Below are 20,132 nucleotides of genomic sequence, written 5' to 3' on the forward strand. Positions count from 1 at the left end.
AATACCATTTCCCCTCATAGTATTTAGTTCTGAAACTCTCTTAGAGCATTCAAATGCTGTTAGTACTGATGTTCACCATACTGTTCATCTTATTTCCTCACTGCTTATCTTCCTTTAAAGAGAAGACCATATTCTCATTGCTTACGCCTCATATTCAGCTTCTATTTCATATTCACATGGTGCCTTATACTGATTTGGAGAGTTGATGTTTCTATATTTTAACCTAAGTTCCTACTCTTTTCACAGTATTTCACAATCATATTAAACACACTAAGAAAATATGAAACAGATAACTGCATCCTTCATTTTTAACCAAAATGAACTTTAAGAGTGGAAATGCTCCATAGGATTTACTCCTAAAGCTTAAAAGGCATCTAGTTTACTTAAGAAGCCAAATTATAGAACATTACATATGGTTAAAATTCCACTGAGTCTCTCCTTATTCACAAATATTATCAAATTGAACTAAACCAGAGGTTTCATAAAAACTGGCATTTTCAAAAAAGCTTTATTTGCTCTAATCTTTTTCTTCCTTTTGATAAGATTAAGACTGTAAATGGCAAATGGTTAAATAGGAACACCAAAATGCTATCTGCAAGGCACCTGGCCTTAAGCAAACAAACCAAAATGCCAACTCTGAAGCATCTCGTCTAATGTATTTATACATTTGTCTGTCTCAGTTCCTACTTGAAATCACAGTTCTTTAGGGTAACTCTTTTTGACTCTTTGTGTGTGTATATTCAACAACTTGCAGATAGATCTGGATAGCTATCATTCAGCAAGACTTCTAAAACTCTCCAAAACCAAAAAGGAAGTAGGACAAATAAATTGTAAGATCACAGTTATTTTATTTAGGCTACACTGAACTATACATATACACTTAGAATAAGAAATTCTTTTAATGCTTTTAATAATGCCATTAAACCATTATGTACCACATTTGTAAACTAAAACTCTTACTGTAAATACCAGGCTTTTAACAGAAGGAATACTGAGCAGTAAATCTCATTTTGTGACTAAGTTATGCTGAAATCTACAAGTCTAGAAGCAAAAAGGTTGAGGGTAAATAGAAGCTCCCAGCTAGTCAGTCATCTTTAGTATTCCTGGAAACATTTACTGAATACCCACTAAATGCCAAGTGCTAAAAGCAAAAACAATCACAGTGTCTGCTGTAAAGAAAGACACTGGTGAAGCTAACACCAATAAAATTGTCACACAAATATAAATATGAATTCCCAACTATGAGAAATATTCCCAAGGCATTTCATGCTCATTAGACAAAGTTTTTTTTAGAGGAATGATGATTGGTTGATATATCAGTCACAGTCTGATAAGGGAACAGAAAACATCTAAGTATTTGAAGCAGACATACTTCAAAAATGGGGAATGGCTACTCAATGATAGAACTGCAAATCAAACAGGGAGACAGTGGAGCAACTTAAGTACTAGCAAAAGTCACAAGTCACCATCAACCTTAGGCTGGAAGGACAAGGGAGGAATTGATATTTGTAGGCCAGGGGCTACAGCATCCAGCATAAGCAGGAAATATAGTGGGCCTATCCCAGATTTGTATTTCAAAATGATCACTTATCCTCCTTCACCCTCCTAGGACACTAACTGCACAACTGGAACATACCAGGGTTTCTACTAGGTACAGTACACATAAGCACAAAAAGAATACAGCATATTTATCTATGAAGTATATTAGCAAGTATGTAGTATGCAGAATTGTCAAACACCTTTTAAGTATCTTTCTTTTAGCATTTATGTCATCTGATCATCAATCATCAGGGATATAAGATTTATCTTCATTGCCCCTCAGACTTAGTTCCTTGTTCAGTATATTTGTTGATCATTCTGCTGTTTACTTTTTGTATTTATATGCTTCCATTAATCATTTACCCATCTTTGTATTTTGAGCTGAAGATCACTTTTCCCCATTCATTTACTATATATCACTATCTCGCTGCCATTTTAATTTTACTTTCTCCTGACGTTATCTAGTTTATCTAGCTCTCAAAAATTTCTTGTATTATAGAAACCAGAAATGCACAAATAATTAATTCTGTGAGAATTTCATGGTTTTTAAATAAGTGTATTCATTTAGTGACATTACTCTCATGAAAAGCTGAAATTTCTTGCTTTACAGGCACAAAGTTGTAATTATTTCTATAACGAACCTAGATCTCAATTATTTTAAACATAGTTTTGAATTCTTATGTAATTGTCCTAAGAGCTTTTTCTTCATTTTGTTCCTCTTAACTTGGAGCATCTTAGAAAAGTTTAGTGCCATGTGCAAATCTGATTCTGTTGTCCATCCTTCTTCTTGATCTGTGCTGTCCAATATAGTAGCTACTAGCACATGTGGCTACTGAGGACTTGAAATGTGGTTAGGATGAATTGTAATGTGCTATAATTGTAAAATACGCACCAGATTTCTAAGACTTTAAAGGAAAAAAACACCCTCATTTTTAATATTGATCACATGTTGAAATAACGATGTTTTGGGTACATGGCTCAAATAAAACATTACTAAAAATAAGTTCACTTGTTTAGCTTTTTAAAATGTGGCTACAAGAAAAATTTAAAATTACCGAAATGGCATACATTTGATTTCTATTGAACAGTGTGGTTTCAGATCATTTGTAGAAACTGATCTAAGTCCTGGACTCAATCATTCAGAATATTATGCCTGGTCATCTTTATCCTTAAGGCAGTTCTATGACAAAATATTATCCTGCTAATGAAATGATTTGGGAACCTTTGGTATGGTTCTTCATCAAAAACTCTGGGGCAGCCCGGGTGGCTCAGAGGTTTAGCGCTACCTTCGGTCCAGGGCATGATCCTGGGGACCTGGGATCGAGTCCCATGTCGGGCTCCTGCATGGAGCCTGCTTCTTCTTCTGCCTGTGTCTCTGCGCCTCTCTCTCTCTCTCTCTCTCATGAATAAATAAAATCTTTAAAAAAAAACTCTGAAAGTTGACTGTTTCCATTTCTTCTATATGCTTGTTTAGCACTGCAATATTAGATAGGGAATGAGTTCTCTATATATTGTACTTTCTTCCAACATTATCTGCCCTCCACCAAGTGTTTCCTGCATTCAGTTGCCCTAACCTTTACTCTGAAAGTGTAGGGAGACTCACTAGGTTCTGTAATAAGGCACACTGCCTCTGAATCGGGCTCAATTTTAGACAGCTGAGCATGGCTGATCTTATTATGAAGGTCATCCTTCCATTCAGATCCCATATCCCTATAGTTTCAGAGCTATCTTTGCCTCTGCTCTAAACTGATTCCAGTACCACTACTCTCAAATTGTCTTCTAATTATTAGAATACCACTCAGTCCAGTATTTGTTAAAGTAGTGGGATTTAATGGAACAAGTATAGATCCTATATGCAAAAGGCTTTGGCTCTCCATATATGAGCAAAGTATTTCATAGACTCGTGTTACACATTTGGTTTCCATGCCTCTTTTCTTATACTGACAGTTCTTTGAAAATAGGGTTATTTTATTTTCAAAGCGCCTCTTTAATTTTAAGGGTATGTTTAAAAAGAAAATTGAGGAAGCCTGATACAAATTCTTTATCTTTCAGAAAATGAGGTTTTGACTGGGAAGTAGCAGTGAAGAGAAAGAAAAGTACCACTCAAGTCAAAACAGAGAGATAAAGTCTAGAATCCAGGAGGTGAATTCTTCATAATCTGTGGTATGGCTGACCCTATCTAAAGCCTTTCTTACAGCAGCTGCCAACTGCAAGTTGCCAGTTGACACCACATAACTGGGCTCTGTAAGACATGAAGTGCTTCTATTTATACTGAACGTATGACTGCTCCAGTATCTCCCTTCTGTCCACCTACCATAAATTCAGGGACCCAGAAGATTCCTTTCTATTTCCTTATCTGTTTCAAATAGGAGGAAATCCATATTCTTTTCAATTACTTGCTTATATCCCAATATAAGAAAAATTTCCTTCAAAATAAGTTCTCAGGCAGACTGGAATATTTCCTTATCATAAGACTATGGATTAGGCACCTAAAATGCATTCATAACCCTTCACCCTTGCCTTCTACTCTACAAAGGCTGAAAAATTAAAATGATTCGCCATAGTTCCTTGCTGTTGGAAACACCGAGTGACTCAGTTCTATCCAAATGATGTAAGTGGAATTGCATGGGAGGAGATTCCAGGAAAGCAATTAAAAAGGACAAAACCTGGCTGACATGTGTTTATGGCATGCTTTAGACCTCACTTTTTTTTTTTTTAAGACCTCACTCTTTTTCTTGAAAGGTGGATACCCGGGGGGTGGCGGGGGGGATTAGACATCTTGCAGCCATGAGGATAAAAATCTCACACTAAGGATGATGGAGGAGAAGCCAGTCAAGAGCCAGGCTCTGTACTTACAGTATCACTGAGCTGCCATACTGACCCACAGCTTTTCACACAAGGCAAGTCTTTTTCTTACTTAAGCCATTATTCATTTTATTTTGCTAATATGGAACTAATGCATTATGACTGTTCCAGTTCCACCTCCCAACACTTGTGCAAACACTACAAATCTAGAGCCTTTCATCTATCATTATTATTTTTAAAGGTTCTATTTATTTATTTGAAAGAGAGAGGGAATGAGCCAGGGGAGGGACAGAGGGAGAGGGAAAGGGAGAAGCAGGCTCCCCATTGAGCAAGGAGCCAAATTAGGGGCTTGATCCCAGGATCCTGGGACCATGACTTGAGGTAAAGGCAGACACTTAACTGAGTGAGCCACCCAGGTGCCCCATTATTATTATTATCATCATTATTATTACTAATGATCTTCCACTATCAGCAAGATGATAAGGTACATTATAATGCTTTAAAGACACAAAGACACATTTAAATTATGGAAAGAAACAAGTTTCTTTTATTCTACATATTCACTGAAACAAGTGGCTCTCTTCATTGAATAAATTTCAACATTTAAAAAACTAATTTAAACCTGAAAACTGTATTTATACAAAGATAGCTTCTAAACTCATCAAGTACTTTCACATATTTTTAAATGATATTCATTTTTTTAATCCCAATTTGCAATATATTGCAAATGATCAAATCCAATTCTGCAATCTTTTATGTAGTCCTAAAGAACAATAAATTCTCCTCTCTAGTTATTAAATTCAGACATATGTAATTTAATGCCTGGAGACACTTAACTGCTGCTGACATTTTTGATACCTGATGTAATTAGTAACCCAGAAATCTTTCTCCAAAACTACCTATGGCATATGTGAAGACCTAAAATTGTAACTCAAGATTAAGGTCTTATTAACCTTTGCTGTAAAATATTAAAGCTGTCTAATCTCATATTTTTGCAAATATAATAAAAGAAACTGAAAATGCCATTAGCAATGGCAAATTATGACCATTTTATACCCAGATAAAACAATAATGCTTTTTCATGTATTCATGTAATTCAGAACAAACTGGTTATTTTATTCCTCTGAGGAGTTGCTTCAAATTGTTTGAAACATAACTTAAAAGAAAGCTGGGGTATGAACAACCACCAAAGAAATGGGACCTTCCTAGAAACCACTATTTTGACCATGTCATTCAGGTGCTCAAAATCTTCAATAGCTCCCTACTACTTTCCAAATTAAAACCCTGTGGCCCATCCTCCCTTTCCAGCTTTACTCCTATTTTCCCACTCGGGTCAAAATTATTCTATTTATTCCAAAAGAATTTCACATATTCAATCTTTATGTAAGAATATTCACAACACTTCTTACATAAAGAAATTATGTAATTTAGAAATAATTCAAGGTCAAAAGAACGTCTAAAGCATACCATATTTCCATTAAAAAAAAGTCATGTTCTCAAGAGCATGGAGATATGCTTATAGATCTTTTATAAAAATTTAGAACTGTGACTATTTTTTAAAATGCTACAAACAATAACAGATTACTCTAGAAATACCAAAAGCACATCATTACTACTATAAAATAGCTAAGTAGCATAGTGCAGAAGTACCTATTCACCATAATGAAGATGTAACAGGGAAACTGTTTTCCTAAATACTGGCTACAAATAATAATCACAGGATTGGCTATATTGCCACCAATAATTAAATGTATTAGAAATAGCTAAATATCTAAGTTATTAAGTATTACATTTTTAAAGAATACAACTATAACTTATTCTTACAAAAAACTTTTGACATGCTAAATGGATCTTATCTTTCAAAAGACTAAAAGTAACTCCAGAGAGGTTTAGGGGTTCCAAAAAGCACTCTTGGAATTTTATTACTATCAAACCCATAATATTTCAGTATACACTTAGTAAATGAAATAAATTGTCTCTAAAAGAGAGGCAATGGTTCCTTTAAGGCATAGACTCCCTCCTCCATTTCAGCCATAAAATTCTGGAATTCTGTTTCCATTGTGAAATTTCATGGGCTTAATACAGAAATTCTATGGATAATTTGGATAAACGCTCTAAATCTTAAAGAGACTACTAGATTTATGCATAATGCAAGAAGCACATAATAACTGCTATTAAAACTGCTACTCAGAATATTCAGAAAATACCAACTCACTTTGGAAACAAATTAACAAATAACTAGTGACAATTTTTATTCATTTAAGAACACAAAGAATCCAACAAGTCCAATTAAATATGTTGAAAGGAAAGCACTACTTTTGTTTATTTTTAATTCTAGCATTTAAAATATTTTAAAAGCAGGGACGCCTGACTGGCTCGGTGGTTGAGTGTCTGCCTTCGACTCAGGGCATGATCTCTGAGTCCCGGGATCTAGTCCCACATCAGGCTCCCTGCACGAAGCCTGCTTCTCCTCCATCTCCATCTGCCTGTGTCTCTGCCTTTCTCCGTCTCTCGTAAATAAATAAATAAAATCTTTAAAAAAATATTTTAAAAACCTTTATAATTTTTTCAGTCTTGCAATTTAGGTAATAGTAGCGTGGGGTTTTTTTAATCAAAAAAGAAAACAGAACTGTAAGTCCTTCACACATCAAAAGTACAGCCCAAATCCACTCTCTTTTTTTTTTTTTTTTCTATTTCCTCAGGTAGTAGCTAAAGTAACCAATGTTTCCCCTAACTGCCTCCTAACAAATCTCTCAGGTTTACTCTTGCCCTCCTACAATCCTTTGTCCACAGAAGCAGAAAGTTTTGTGCAAAATATACAAAGATCATGTCACTTGTCATTTTAAAACTCTCCCACCACAAATAATGAAATCAAATTCTGTATGAGATTAAGCATGACTCTTTAGCTTTCATACCATGCTCTAGCTATACTAGCCTTCTTTTTGTTCTTCAAACCCACCAGCCCTCACACAGGTGCTGCTCCCTTTGCAGGAAATGCCTTCCACTCCCTCATTCCCCCAGACTCTCCAGGTGGCTTGCTCCTTTTCAGGATTCAAGTCTCCAGTGTAGCGTTGTCAGAGTTAGCATATAAAAATTGGGTAAATACTTATAATAACAAAAAAATATTAGTTTATCTGAAATTCTAACTGAATTGGGAATCTTGCTCAAGTGCCATCTCTCTAAGAGGTTTTCCCTATTATCATCAGATCTAAAGAATCTTCTCTGTCATAATCCTATTTTCTTCATAGTATCTGTCGTCAATCTCTGGAAATTTACCATGTTTACTTCTTTTGTTTACCCATTTATTGTCATGTTCTACCACCATCCTGTAAGGTAGTTTACCTCTCCCATCTCTCTTCTAACCCTCACACTGAACTTCTACCCCATGTTAGCACCACAAAAAAAGGTCCTTTTTTGTTCTGAACAGTTTCCTGCATCTAACACAGTGCCTGGTACAAAGCAAGCACTCACTCATAAAACATCTACTGAATGAAAGAATTTACTTGCTTTCTAAGGTATTTAGAATGATTTCTAATTCCATCCTCGTGAAATAATTTTCAAGTTCTAGAAGGAAAATTAGACTAGGTTTCTTATGCAAGTAATCTGAGTATCACAGTTTTATGTGATTCATTTTATTACTGATGTTGTGCTGCAACAGAATAACAGTTGTTCATAATTACGTGTACAGGATCAAAAATAACTCTATAAATATAAAAATGTTATTAAAGGTATGCTTATAGAATATAAACTTTATAAAGAGTAAAACACTATGTAAATCCACTGTACCGTCTTAATAGAACTCCTTTGTTTTTCTTCCCAAACACCACTGCTCAACTCGAGTGTACAATGAATATTTGCCTCTCTGTCATAGGATCCAAAAATGAGTAACCTGCAGTATAAAAATAAAACAAGGAGACTATTATACCAGTTATACACAATGAAATTTTTCTTTCTGATTATACTAAGAAGTAATAAATTACTTTATTACTATTTATAACTTTGGTAACAAAAAAAAATTAAGTCAAATACTTAGTACACCCTCTAGTGGAAAAGTGAAGTAAAGCTAAAATTAGGTGAAATTCAAGGACAAGCTGTTTCTTAGCAGATAAATAGAAAGTAGTATATATTCCTAAGTGTTCTGTAGTTTTTAGAATACAAATACTTCACATCTTTGGTTAGGTTTATTCTTAGGTATATGATGGTTTTTGGTGCAATTATAAATAGGATCAATTCCTTAATTTCTCTTTTATTTCTTTAAAGATTTTACTTATTTATTTATTCATGAGCTACACACAGAGAGAGGCAGAGACACAGAGGGAGAAGCAGGCTCCATGCAGGGAGCCTGATGTGGGACTCGATCCCCGGACTCCAGGGTCACACCCTGAGCCGAAGGCAGATGCCCAACTGCTGAGCCACCAGGCGTCCCTTAATTTCTCTTTCTTCTGTCTCATTGTTAATGTATAGAAATGCAACTGATATCTGTGCGTTGATTTTATATCCTGCTGTGCTGAATTGCTGTATGGGTTTTAGCAATTTTGGGTGGAGTCTTTTTTGAGTTTTCCATATAAAGTATCATGTCATCTGTGAAGAATGAGAGTTTGACTTTTTTTGCCAATTTGAATGCCTTTTATTTCTTTTTGTTATCTGACTGCTGAGGCAAGGACTTCTAGTACTATGTTGAACTACAGTGGTGAGAGTGGACATCCCTGACATCTTCCTGACCTTAGGAGAAAAGCACTGGGTGCTACATACAACTAGTGAATTATTGAATTCTACATCTAAAACTAACAGACTTGGGGGTTCCCTGGGTGGCGCAGCGGTTTAGCGCCTGCCTTTGGCCCAGGGCGCGATCCTGGAGACCCGGGATCGAATCCCACATCAGGCTCCCAGTGCATGGAGCCTGCTTCTCCCTCTGCCTATGTCTCTGCCTCTCTCTCTCTCTCTCTGTGTGTGTGACTATCATAAATAAATAAATAATTTAAAATAAATAAATAAATAAATAAAAATAAAACTAACAGACTTGGGACACCTGGGTGGCTCAGTGGTTAAGCGTCTGCCTTCTGGCCCAGCGCGTGTATTCCTGGAGTCCTGGGATCGAGTCCCACATCGGGCTCCCTGCATGGAGCCTGCTTCTCCCTCTGTCTGTGTCTCTGCGTCTCTCTCTCTGTGTCTCTCATAATAAATAAATACAATCTTAAAAAAAATAAAAATAAAAAAATAAAACTAAAGTGCTATATTTTGGCTAATTGATTTTAAATTTAAAACAATTAACTATACTAAATGGGAAAAAAATAAATATATGTTCATGAGGGAAACACACTGATCAGATATCTTCAAATTAGACTGAATTTAAAAAATAAGTTGCAGAGTGATACATAGAATAGGATACCACCTCTGTGAAAATTACACACACATAAAATAGTACAATATAGTTGTTTATGAACACACCCACACACTTCACCATCTAACAGTGTGACTTTAGGCAAAATATTTAACTTCTCAAAACCCATCTGTGTCCCTAAAATTTAGAGCAAAAATAATACCACTTAGACTGTTGTGAAAACAAAAGAAGACAATGCATCCAAGGCATTTAGTATATAGCACCTAGCAAACACTAAGTGTCCTGTTGTTTATTTCTATTATTTTAAAAACAGCTGTCAAGGATTAACTATCATCTAATTTTACTGTTTAATATTCAGATCTGAAAAGGAAATCTCAGGCCCAATCTTGAGATGATATAAGGCAGTTTTACTCTTGAAGGAAAAAAATATTACCCACATGTCTAGCTTCCATATTACCTGTCTTCTAAATCAGAGCATAAGCCTACCAGTGTATTTCAGGAATAAGTTTGGGAATAGCTTTAGCGTTAATTAGCGTTTTGTCTGCTACTCTTATTACTTTATGTCTACACAAAGATCATGGGGGTAGAAGTGAGATTTAAAAAGAAAAAGTGGATATAACATATTAGAGTAATATGAGAAAACTGTGTCCTAAGGTTGGAGATCTCAAGCAAATTATGTCCATACTTCACAAACTGGTTTCATAAACCAAAAAGCCTGAATAAACTCATGGCCAAACAAAAACAATCCTATATTTATTTTTTAATCTTAAAAGTAAATTTAAACTTTGTGATTAACAGTCTACTGACAAAAAATTAAGAAGATTCATAATTATTCATAAAATACTAAGTTTAGAAAAATGAGAATTTTCATCAAAGCTCTGCTGCCACCATCTGCTCAAAAGAGTAAACTACTACCTGCAGGTCTTCACTGTCACACGCAGGCTATGCACCAGCTAATGCTCCCAAATTCTCAGGAGATATTAATCTTCAGGATTGAAGCACAATTCTCAAGAATCCTTCCTTTTTTAAAAAAGATTTTTATTTTATTTATTCATAGAGACAGAGAGAGAGAGAGAGAGAGAGAGAGAGAGAGAGAGGCAGAGACACAGGCAGAGGGAGAAGCAGGCACCACACAGAGAGCCTGACGTGGGACTCAATCCTGGGCCTCCAGGATCACGCCCTGGGCTGCAGGCTGATCACGCCCTGGGCTGCAGGCTAAACTGCTGCGCCACCGGGGCTGCCCTCAAGAATCCTTCCTTGAAAGCATAACACTTTAATAATATTTTTATATTTTTCATAACATCTTTTTAATGTTTTTGAAGAGAATCACACAAAGCTTAACAATGATTAACTTAAAATTTGAGTCACAGACCTGAAGGTAAGAAAAGAAAACATAAAAGCAAATCTTTTTAACCTTGATTTACGCAATGATTTTCTTAAGACAGGACAGCAAAAGTGTAAGTACCAAAGGAAAAAGAAAAATGAGACTTCAATGAAATTAAAATTTTTGTGTTTCAAAGGACATCACCAAGTAAGTGAAAAGACAATTCACAGAATGGGAGAAAATATTTTCAATTAGGACTTGGACATTTCTCCATAGAAGATAGGCAAAAATAGCCAATAAGCACATGAAAACAGGCTCAACACCATTAGCCATCAGGGAAATGCCAATCAAAATCACAATGAGATGCCACTTCACACTCACTATAGATCAAAAAAGGAAACACATACTAGTGAGGATGTAGAGAAACAAATCTTTGTACTTTCCTGGAAGGAAGTAAAATGGTGCAGCCACTTTGAAAAATAGTTTGGCAGTTCCTTAAAAAGTTAACATATCACACAGCACTTCCACTCCTGGGTATATAACCAAGAGGAATGAAAGCATACATTCACACAAAATCTTAATATGCATGTTCAAAGCAGCATTATTTTTAATAGCCAAAACATAAAAACAAACTATATACCCAACAACTGATGAAGAGGTAAATAGAATGTGGCAGATACACAAAATGGAATATTATTTGGCAATAAGAGGAAATGAAGTAATAATACATGCAACAATATGAATGAACCTCAAAAAGATGCTCAGTGAAAAAAGCCGGTCACAAAAGACCACGTACCAAATGTATCCACCTTTATATGAAAGGCTTGGAGTAGGTAAATTTAGAGACAGAAAGTATATCAGTGATTACTCTGGGCCAGGGAGGAGGGTTAGGGGGACTAGGGATTGAATACTAATGGGTATAGTTTCTTTAGGAGGGACAAAAATATTCTAAAATTAGATTGTGATGATGGTTGCACAACCCTGTGAATGTACTCAAAACACAATGAATGAATTGTATGGTTTGTGAGTTATATCTCAATAAAGCTGATTAAGAAAAAAAGAATAATGAGTGATCATAACAAAGAGTAAAATCATTAGGGTTACACTAAAACTTTTAAGCATTTGCTACAAAAAGATATGATAATAAATCCTTGATTTATCATTACTATGAATCAATATACTGTGAAAAGATGCACATTTCAATAAAACATAAGCATGATATTTATCTGGTATTTGATAACAGAAAACATTAAAAAACAGAAAACCTTTTGAAACAAAATAAATTCCAAATGAAAATTGTTTAAAATATTGAAATACCACAAATATTTAACATTCAATAGTTTTTCTTAACAATGAAATTTTAAAGTACACAAAGCATTAGTTGCTCTGATAATCTTGATCTTTGTTTTGTGACAAATATTCCAGACATAGAAAATTTTCATTTTGCACTGCTAATTGGTCCAACTGTTAAAAGTACTTCCAAAAACACCTCCAGACTGGATGTTAGGGTTCATTATGTCTCAGATAACTTAATTTCTTTTTTTAATAATAAAAATATTTTGCTGGATTGTCCAGAACAGGTTTTGCCATTGAAATAGATACTGCTTTTATTCATTATGATTTTTAATTTTTATTTATTTATTTAAGTGAGAGAGAGAAAGAGCATAAGCAGGCAAGAGGGGGTAGAGGGGGAAACAGTGTCCCCACTGAGCAGGGAGCCCAACTCAGGGCTTCATCCCAGGACCCTGCACCACCTGAGCTGAAGGCAGACTTAAGCTTAACCAACTAAGCTAACCAGGTGCCTCTATTAATTCTGATTTTAGATCAATTTCTGATTCTACCTCAGAGCATACCACAACATTGACATATTCTCTTTACGTTTCTTCCATTAAAGCACTTACAAAGAACTGTAGCCTATAGTGAATATTCAATTATTACAAAAAGCCAGCAAACATTATTAGTACTCTAACAAAGTAACTTCAGTTTCTCCCAGAAAAGTTAACACAACACAGAAGCATGTATCATACTGCTATTTTAAGGATTTATTTTGCTTGGAAAACTTCTCTTTTGAAAAAAATAAAGTATTATTTCTTAGGGTTTGTATATACTATGCATATAAATTTATTAATATTCATTTAGTTTGTAAGAATGACTCCCATTAGCAGACAGGGCAAAAGTTACACTCAAGACTGTTGGGATTCCTGGGTGGTTCGGTGATTTAGGGCCTAGCTTCGGCCCAGGGCATGATCCTGGAGTTCCAGGATTGAGTCCTGTATCGGGCTCCCTGCATGGAGCCTGCATCTCCCTCTGCCTGTGTTTCTGCCTCTCTCTGTGTGTCTCTCATGAATGAATGAATAAAAACTTTTTTTTTTTTTTTTTAAAGACTGACTGTTGAGACCATGACTGTTCCTCTCTACAAGTCCCATATCTGATCCCCAGGACATACTTCCTATGTCAGCGTTTCCTGTGCCTGCTTTTGACGTGTAGTCAGTGGATTTCTTCACCCAATAATGACTCTATGTTGAATGTTAAACTTTAACTCTCTTTTTTGACTGGTATCTCCTAACATGTAAATTTTTGGAGAGATGCCAGGAAGAATTTCCTACTGGAAACACAAGTACCAGTCAGGTGAATTTAGAAAGCATTTGCTTTATCTTAGGCAGAACATTTGAAACAAGAATCCATTTTTCATCCTACATGCCTATGTACTTACAATTCAATCTTGAATTCAAGGCTTTCCATTTAAATTATATAATCACCATAAATAGGTGGTAACAAACACTGGCTCATACATATTTTGAGTCAAATGAACACTCAGTATATGCTGAATGACCAAGAAATGGTACGAAAAATTTTTTACTATACTACTTTGAAAGGGGGAAGAGTCCATACTACTGAACAAAATGGCAAAGGAAATTGCCTTTAGACCCCTCTGTCTCCTGAAAGAGCTATTGTTAGTTCTATGAAAGTTCTAAGTTCAAAAGGTTAATTTTCTTAATGGCAAAAGTATATTAAAACCTCATGTTAACAACACAAACACTACCTATCAAGAAGAGACAATTTATAAGACTCAAGGCCAAACCACTGAGAACAGGAAATTCCCAATGTGCCCTTTTGGTAGAAGCTCATTTTATACCTAAAGTGAAAAACAAAAATCCTCTTAAAAAAAAAAAAAAGATTAAACTTAATTTCAAAGGAGTCTTACACTTACCTGTAGGGAGTCAAATATCAACTCATGGGTTGTGAAAAGAATCGAATGTAGCTGACCTCCTATACATGCTTAGGGCCTATACCATCCCTTCCCTTCCTCTGGAAACCATCCCACTCAGAATTTAACTCTCTTGTCTATGACAAAGACTTCCAAACCTAATGTCTAGTTCCGTTCCTGCTTTGCTCCTTCTTCTTCTTTTTTTTAAGATTTACTTATTTTGAGAAGGGGAGAGCAAGCACACAAGCGAGTGGGAGGAGGGGCAGATAGAAGAGAGAATCCCAAGCAGACTCCCCACTGAGTGAGGAGCCCAACACAGGGTTTGATCCCAAGACCCCAGGACTACGACCCAGGCTAAAATCAAGAGTTGGAGGCTCAACCAAATGAGCCACCCAGGTGCCCCTCTCCTGTTTTGTTTCAAAAACCCCAAGTTTACAGAGTATCTGTAGAGGGAAATCTAACCATGCCCTACTACTAAAGAATATATAAAATCACATTTACCTCCCTCTGAAATAAGCACCTCTATTTCTCTTACTAGTGATGAAAGGCAGAAACTGTGTCTTGCTTTTTATAATGACTAATATCTGGAAAAATAATATCTGATGACCAAATCAAAGTCAATTTGCCATAATTTTACTCAACTCAAATCCTTAATAGTCATTTGCCTCTCCCACCTATACCCATCACATATTCAGCCACTCAAGAAATCTTGTCCTAGTTATCTTCTTTGTCCCCTTCTTTCTGTTCCTATTGATTTCAAGTATCTTTCAAGTGCTTACCTTTTCACCTTTAACCTGTAACACCTCTTAATTAGTCTCTGGGGCTTTACCTCTCTATGCAATCTACCTTATAAATAGCAATCGTCTTAAAACAAGTGTTTCTTAATGTCATCTTCAGACACTTTCAATAACTTACCTCTAATTAAAGGATAACTATCTTGGACTTCTGCTAGCAAATTTGGCCCTGACCTTTCATCTAAACATCGATAGTTCAGACAGGTCTCTGAAAATACTTCAAAAATTCTCACTTTTGTCTTTTTTTTTTTTTTAAAGATTTTATTTATTCATGAGAATACATGGGGGGGGGCAGAGACACAGGCAGAGGGAGAAGCAGGCTCCATGCAGGGAGCTTGACGTGGGACTCGATCCCCAGTCTCCAGGATCACACCCTGGGCGGAAGGCGGCGCTAAACCCCCGAGCCACCCCGGGCTGCCCTTACTTTTGTCTTATTGGCTCTTTTCCCAATCATCTACATTATGTATTTTTATTTAATTGTTTAAATTTTTTATTTAAATTCTAGTTAACATATAGTGTAATACTGGTTTCAGGAGTAGAATTTAGTAATTCATCACTTACATATAATACCCAGTGGTCATCATAACAAGTGCCCTCCTCAATTCCCATCACCCAGTTAGCCCATCCCTCACCTACCTACCTCCATCAACCCTGTTTGTTTTCTACAGTTAAGAGTCTCTTATGGTCTGCTTCCCTCCTTTTGTTCCCACAACTATATGTTCATTAGTTTTGTTTCTTAAACTCTACATATGGGTGAAATCATATGGTATTTGTCTTTCTCTGACTTATTTCACTTAGCATAATACACCCTAGCTCCATCCATATTATTGCAAATGGCAAGATTTCAATCCCTTTTGATGGTTGAGTATTATTCCATTGTATATACATATACCACATCTTCTTTATCCATTCATTAGTCAATGAACATTTGAGCTATATCCACAGTTTGGCTATTGTTGATAATGTTGCTATAAATATTGGGGTGCAGGTACCTTTTAGAATCTGCATTTTTGTATCCTTTGGCTAAATACCCAGTAGTGCAATTGCTGGGTCATAGGAGAGTTCTAATTTTAACTTTTTGAGGAACCTCCATACTGTTTTCCAGAGTGGCTGCACTAGTTTGCATTCCCACCAATAGTGTAAGGGAGTTCTCCTCTTTCTCTCCATCCTCACCAACATCTGTTGTTTCCTATGTTAATTTCAGCCATTCTGACAGGTATGAGGTGGTATCTCATCATGGTTTTGATGTGTATTTCCCTGATGATGAATGATGTTGAGTATCTTTTCATGTGTCTGTTAGCCATCTGGATGTTTTCTTTGGAAAAATGTCTATTCGTGTCTTCTGCCTAATTCTAAATTGGATTATTTGTTTCTTTGGTGTTGAGTTTGATAAGTTCTTTATAGATTTTGGATACTAACCAAATAGTATTAGATATGTCATCTGCAAGTATCTTCTCTCTTTCTGTAGGCTGCTTTTTAGTTTTGTCGATTGTTTCCTTCGCTGTGCAGAAGCTTTTTATCTTGATCAAGTCCCAATAGTTCAATTTTGCTTGTTTCCTTTGCCTCTAGAGATATTTCTGGTAAGAAGTTGCTAAGGTCAAGGTCAAAAAGGTTGCTGCCGTGTTCTCCTCTAGGATTTTGATGGTTCCCTGTCTCACATTTAAGTCTTTCATCCATTTTGAATTTATTTTTATGTCTGGTATGAGAAAGTGGTCCAGTTTTTCCAATACCATTTGTTGAAGAGACTGTCTTTTTCCCATTGGATATTTTTTCCTGCTTTGTTAAAGATTAGGAGACCAGATAGTTATGGGTTCATTTCTGGGTTTTCTTTTCTGTTCCACTGATCTATGTATCTGTTTTTATGCCAGTACCATACTGTCTTGACTACAGCTTTATAGTATAGCTTGAAGTCCAGGATTGTGATGCCTCCAGCTTTACTCTTTTTTTTCAGGGCTGTTTTGGCTATTCAGGGTCTTTTGTGGCTCCAAACAAATTTTAGAATTGTTCATTCTAGCCGTGTGAAAAATGCTGGTGGTTATTTTGATAGGGATTGCATTAAATGTATAGGCTGCTTTGGATAGTGTAGACATTTTAACCATGTTTGTTATTCTAACCTACTAGCAAGGAATGTTTTCCCATTTCTTTGTGTCTTCTTCAATTTTTTTCAAAAGTGTTCTGCAGTTTTCAGAGCACAGATTTCTTATCTCTTTGCTTAGGGTTATTCCTAGGTATCTCTGTTTTTGGTGCCATTGTAAATGGGATCAATTCCTTGATTTCTTTTTCTGCTGTTTCATTACTGGTGTACAGAAATGCAACACATTTCTATACACTGATTTTATATCCTGTGACTGATTTTATATCCTTTATATATATATATTTGTGGAATTCATGTATTAGTTCTAGCAATTTTTTTCGTGTAATCTTTCCAGTTTTCTACATAGAGTATCAGGCCATCTGCAAATAGTGAAAGTTTGACTTCTTCCTTGCTGATTTGGATGTCTTCCATTTCTTTTTATTGTCTGATTGGTGACACTAAAGATTTCTAGTGCTATGTTAAATAAATATGGAATCACCTACATTATCTTTTGGCTCTTTTTCTAAAATCTACCACTCAACTGTTTGCTTGTCTTAAAAGATACACCTCTTATCCATAAGGTTTTCCATAGCAGATTCAACAACAAAATATTTTTCCTTGCACTAAATTTCTATAGTACTTATTCTCTAAGCCTCATTTCAAATCAAGACAGCCTTGTGTAGCTGGCTTGTTTATGTATTTGTTAGCCCCAACTACATTTTAAGTTTCTAGAGCACAGGCACTAGCTTCCCACTTTTCTGTATTTACTGCACTATTTACAATATAATAGTAGTAGCAGCGATAGAGAAACTGGGAGCAGTGGTGGCAGCTAACAATTACTGTAGGACAGTTCTAGGAGCTTCAGTTTATCATCTCACACAATTTTCATAATTATTCTATGAGACAGATACTAATATTACCCTAATTTACAGATTAAAAAACTGAGGCATGGCAGGTTGGGTAATTTACCCAAGATCACACAGCGAGTGAATGAAGGTCAGGGCTACATAAATTGAGATGAATGAATTCAAGAAATTTTGACAGAAACCGGGGGGGGGGGGGCGGCGGCAGTTACCTTTTGGTCTAAATCATCGATCTTATCTACAAATAAAAAAATATTAGAAGTACTGAATGACAGTTATGGCATAATGGTGCAAAGGGAGGGAAAAATCAAAGACATGATATTCTCTTGAATTTTATGTTCTGGCCACAGTTCATTTTACAGTTCAGTTTTTTAAAAGATATTATATATAAGTAAACAGCATACTAACATCACATTTAAAACATTTCAGAGTTTGTCATTTTAAAACAGAGCTTTGGGGATCCCTGGGTGACTCCAAGGTTTGGTGCCTGCCTTCAGCCCGGGGCGCAATCCTGGAGTCCCGGGATTGAGTCCCACATCAGGCTTCCTACATGGAGCCTGCTTCTCCCTCTGCCTGTGTCTCTGCCTCTCTCTCTCTCACTCTCTCTGTGTCTCTCATGAATAAATAAAATCTTTAAAAAAAAAATAAAAATAAAACAGCTTTGCTTTTATGTTAGCTAGTTACTATTTAAGTTTCTTAAATTCGTTTACAATTCAGACATCAGAGGAATTAAAACAATTGTTTTGCTATATGAAACAGCATTGCATATATACAACTATAAAAGAAACAATATTCTTTTAGAACACAAGAACCTTAGAGGAGGTGGGGAAGAAAGGAGAACCCCAGGATAGATGAATTTCAAATTTGGAATCTTCTGAAAAGTCTGCTTCTGGTCAAAAGCAACCTAATTACAGGGAGGATTATTATTTAACTATTCCCTAGAGAAATGTATAGAAACTAAGAAAATATCTTTTTTTTTTTTTTTTTTTTTTTTTTTACTTAGAGGAACTTCAGCAGCTAATAAATACAGATGTAGTCTCAAGATCTCTATAGGAATTCAGTTCATTTGGTGGGGTTATGTCAAATTCACAGAGTTACAGACCTTTATAGTTATAGACATAGCTTTAAAGACCTTTAAGAATAATATTCAGCAACAGTTCCAAGTAATTCCTCACATTTTTCAACAGCAGTAAAATTTAAAAGTCTCATATTTGATCTAATTTATTCTGATCTCTCCTTCCATGAAGGAAAGGCTTCAGCCTTCATTTAAATGATACTTCATTATTAGTACACAAGATCTGTCCCAAGATCTTGCTGAAAAGGTAATATTTTAAAAATAGATCTTGCTCTCAAATAAGCAGAACACTTTCAAAATTCATATACTTCTGACATAATATGAAAAATTTCAGGAACAGATTTTCCTTGTTAAGATTTTTTCAAAGGATATAAAGATAATAGACTGAGGGATTTTAGAATCAGACAAACCTAGATTCAAATTGTAGTTAGGATGTGTTGGGCAAGTAAACTATAGATCTCAATTCATCATCTATAAAATACATACATCACTAATCTTGTAAAGATATTCTGAGAGCTGGAAATAATGAATGCAAAGTGCCTACTACATATTATACATTGAAGGTAATAAATGCTATTAATAACCATATAAGTATTTGCAGAGTCATGATCCCAAATATCTTCAACTTTAGCTAGATTTTTCCCTTTTTAATAAAGATAAAATATCAAACACTAAAGTAAATGCAGATAATAAGAATACCCATTTATCAACTACTTAGGAAAAAAGGAAGTTAAGATTTAGCCTTATTTGCTTCAGAAAGATTTTTTAAAAGATTTCCAGTAGAATAAAAAAATAACTAAGTGAATAGAATCAAACAATACTATAACCTAATGAGAGCTTTACAAACCAATGCAAGCTAAAAATTATTTTGTGGTTGTAACTTCTAAAAGAGCTCATCTTGTAAATGAATTTCAAAATCCATACTGTTAATAGGCTTCTCTCTACAGAAGAATTAAACATTTTGCTATATAATATGGACACAGTGCTTGTGAAGGATTAATTCCTTCTATCAAAATGTGACCTTGAAGTTGTCTCCCTTAATACAGGCGTATCTCCTTCACTTTATTGTGCCTCAGAGATACTGAGCTTTTTACAAATAGAAGGTCTGC

The 20,132-nt window shown here is 35.3% G+C and overlaps 1 protein-coding gene across 1 annotated transcript in view; it reads right to left on the reverse strand.

Annotated features, from left to right (window-relative positions):
- PDZD8 (PDZ domain containing 8) overlaps window positions 1–20,132 on the reverse strand; it is an 80,898-nt gene that overhangs the window by 32,199 nt on the left and 28,567 nt on the right. The window contains exon 3 of the mRNA XM_055346375.1: window positions 8,131–8,233. Within this exon, the coding sequence (XP_055202350.1) occupies window positions 8,131–8,233 (103 nt within the window). The remainder of the gene's footprint in view (window positions 1–8,130; window positions 8,234–20,132) is intronic.

The sequence above is a fragment of the Nyctereutes procyonoides genome, unplaced genomic scaffold, assembly GCF_905146905.1.
Source record: "Nyctereutes procyonoides isolate TBG_1078 unplaced genomic scaffold, NYPRO_anot_genome, whole genome shotgun sequence".
Taxonomy (NCBI): Eukaryota; Metazoa; Chordata; class Mammalia; order Carnivora; family Canidae; genus Nyctereutes; species Nyctereutes procyonoides.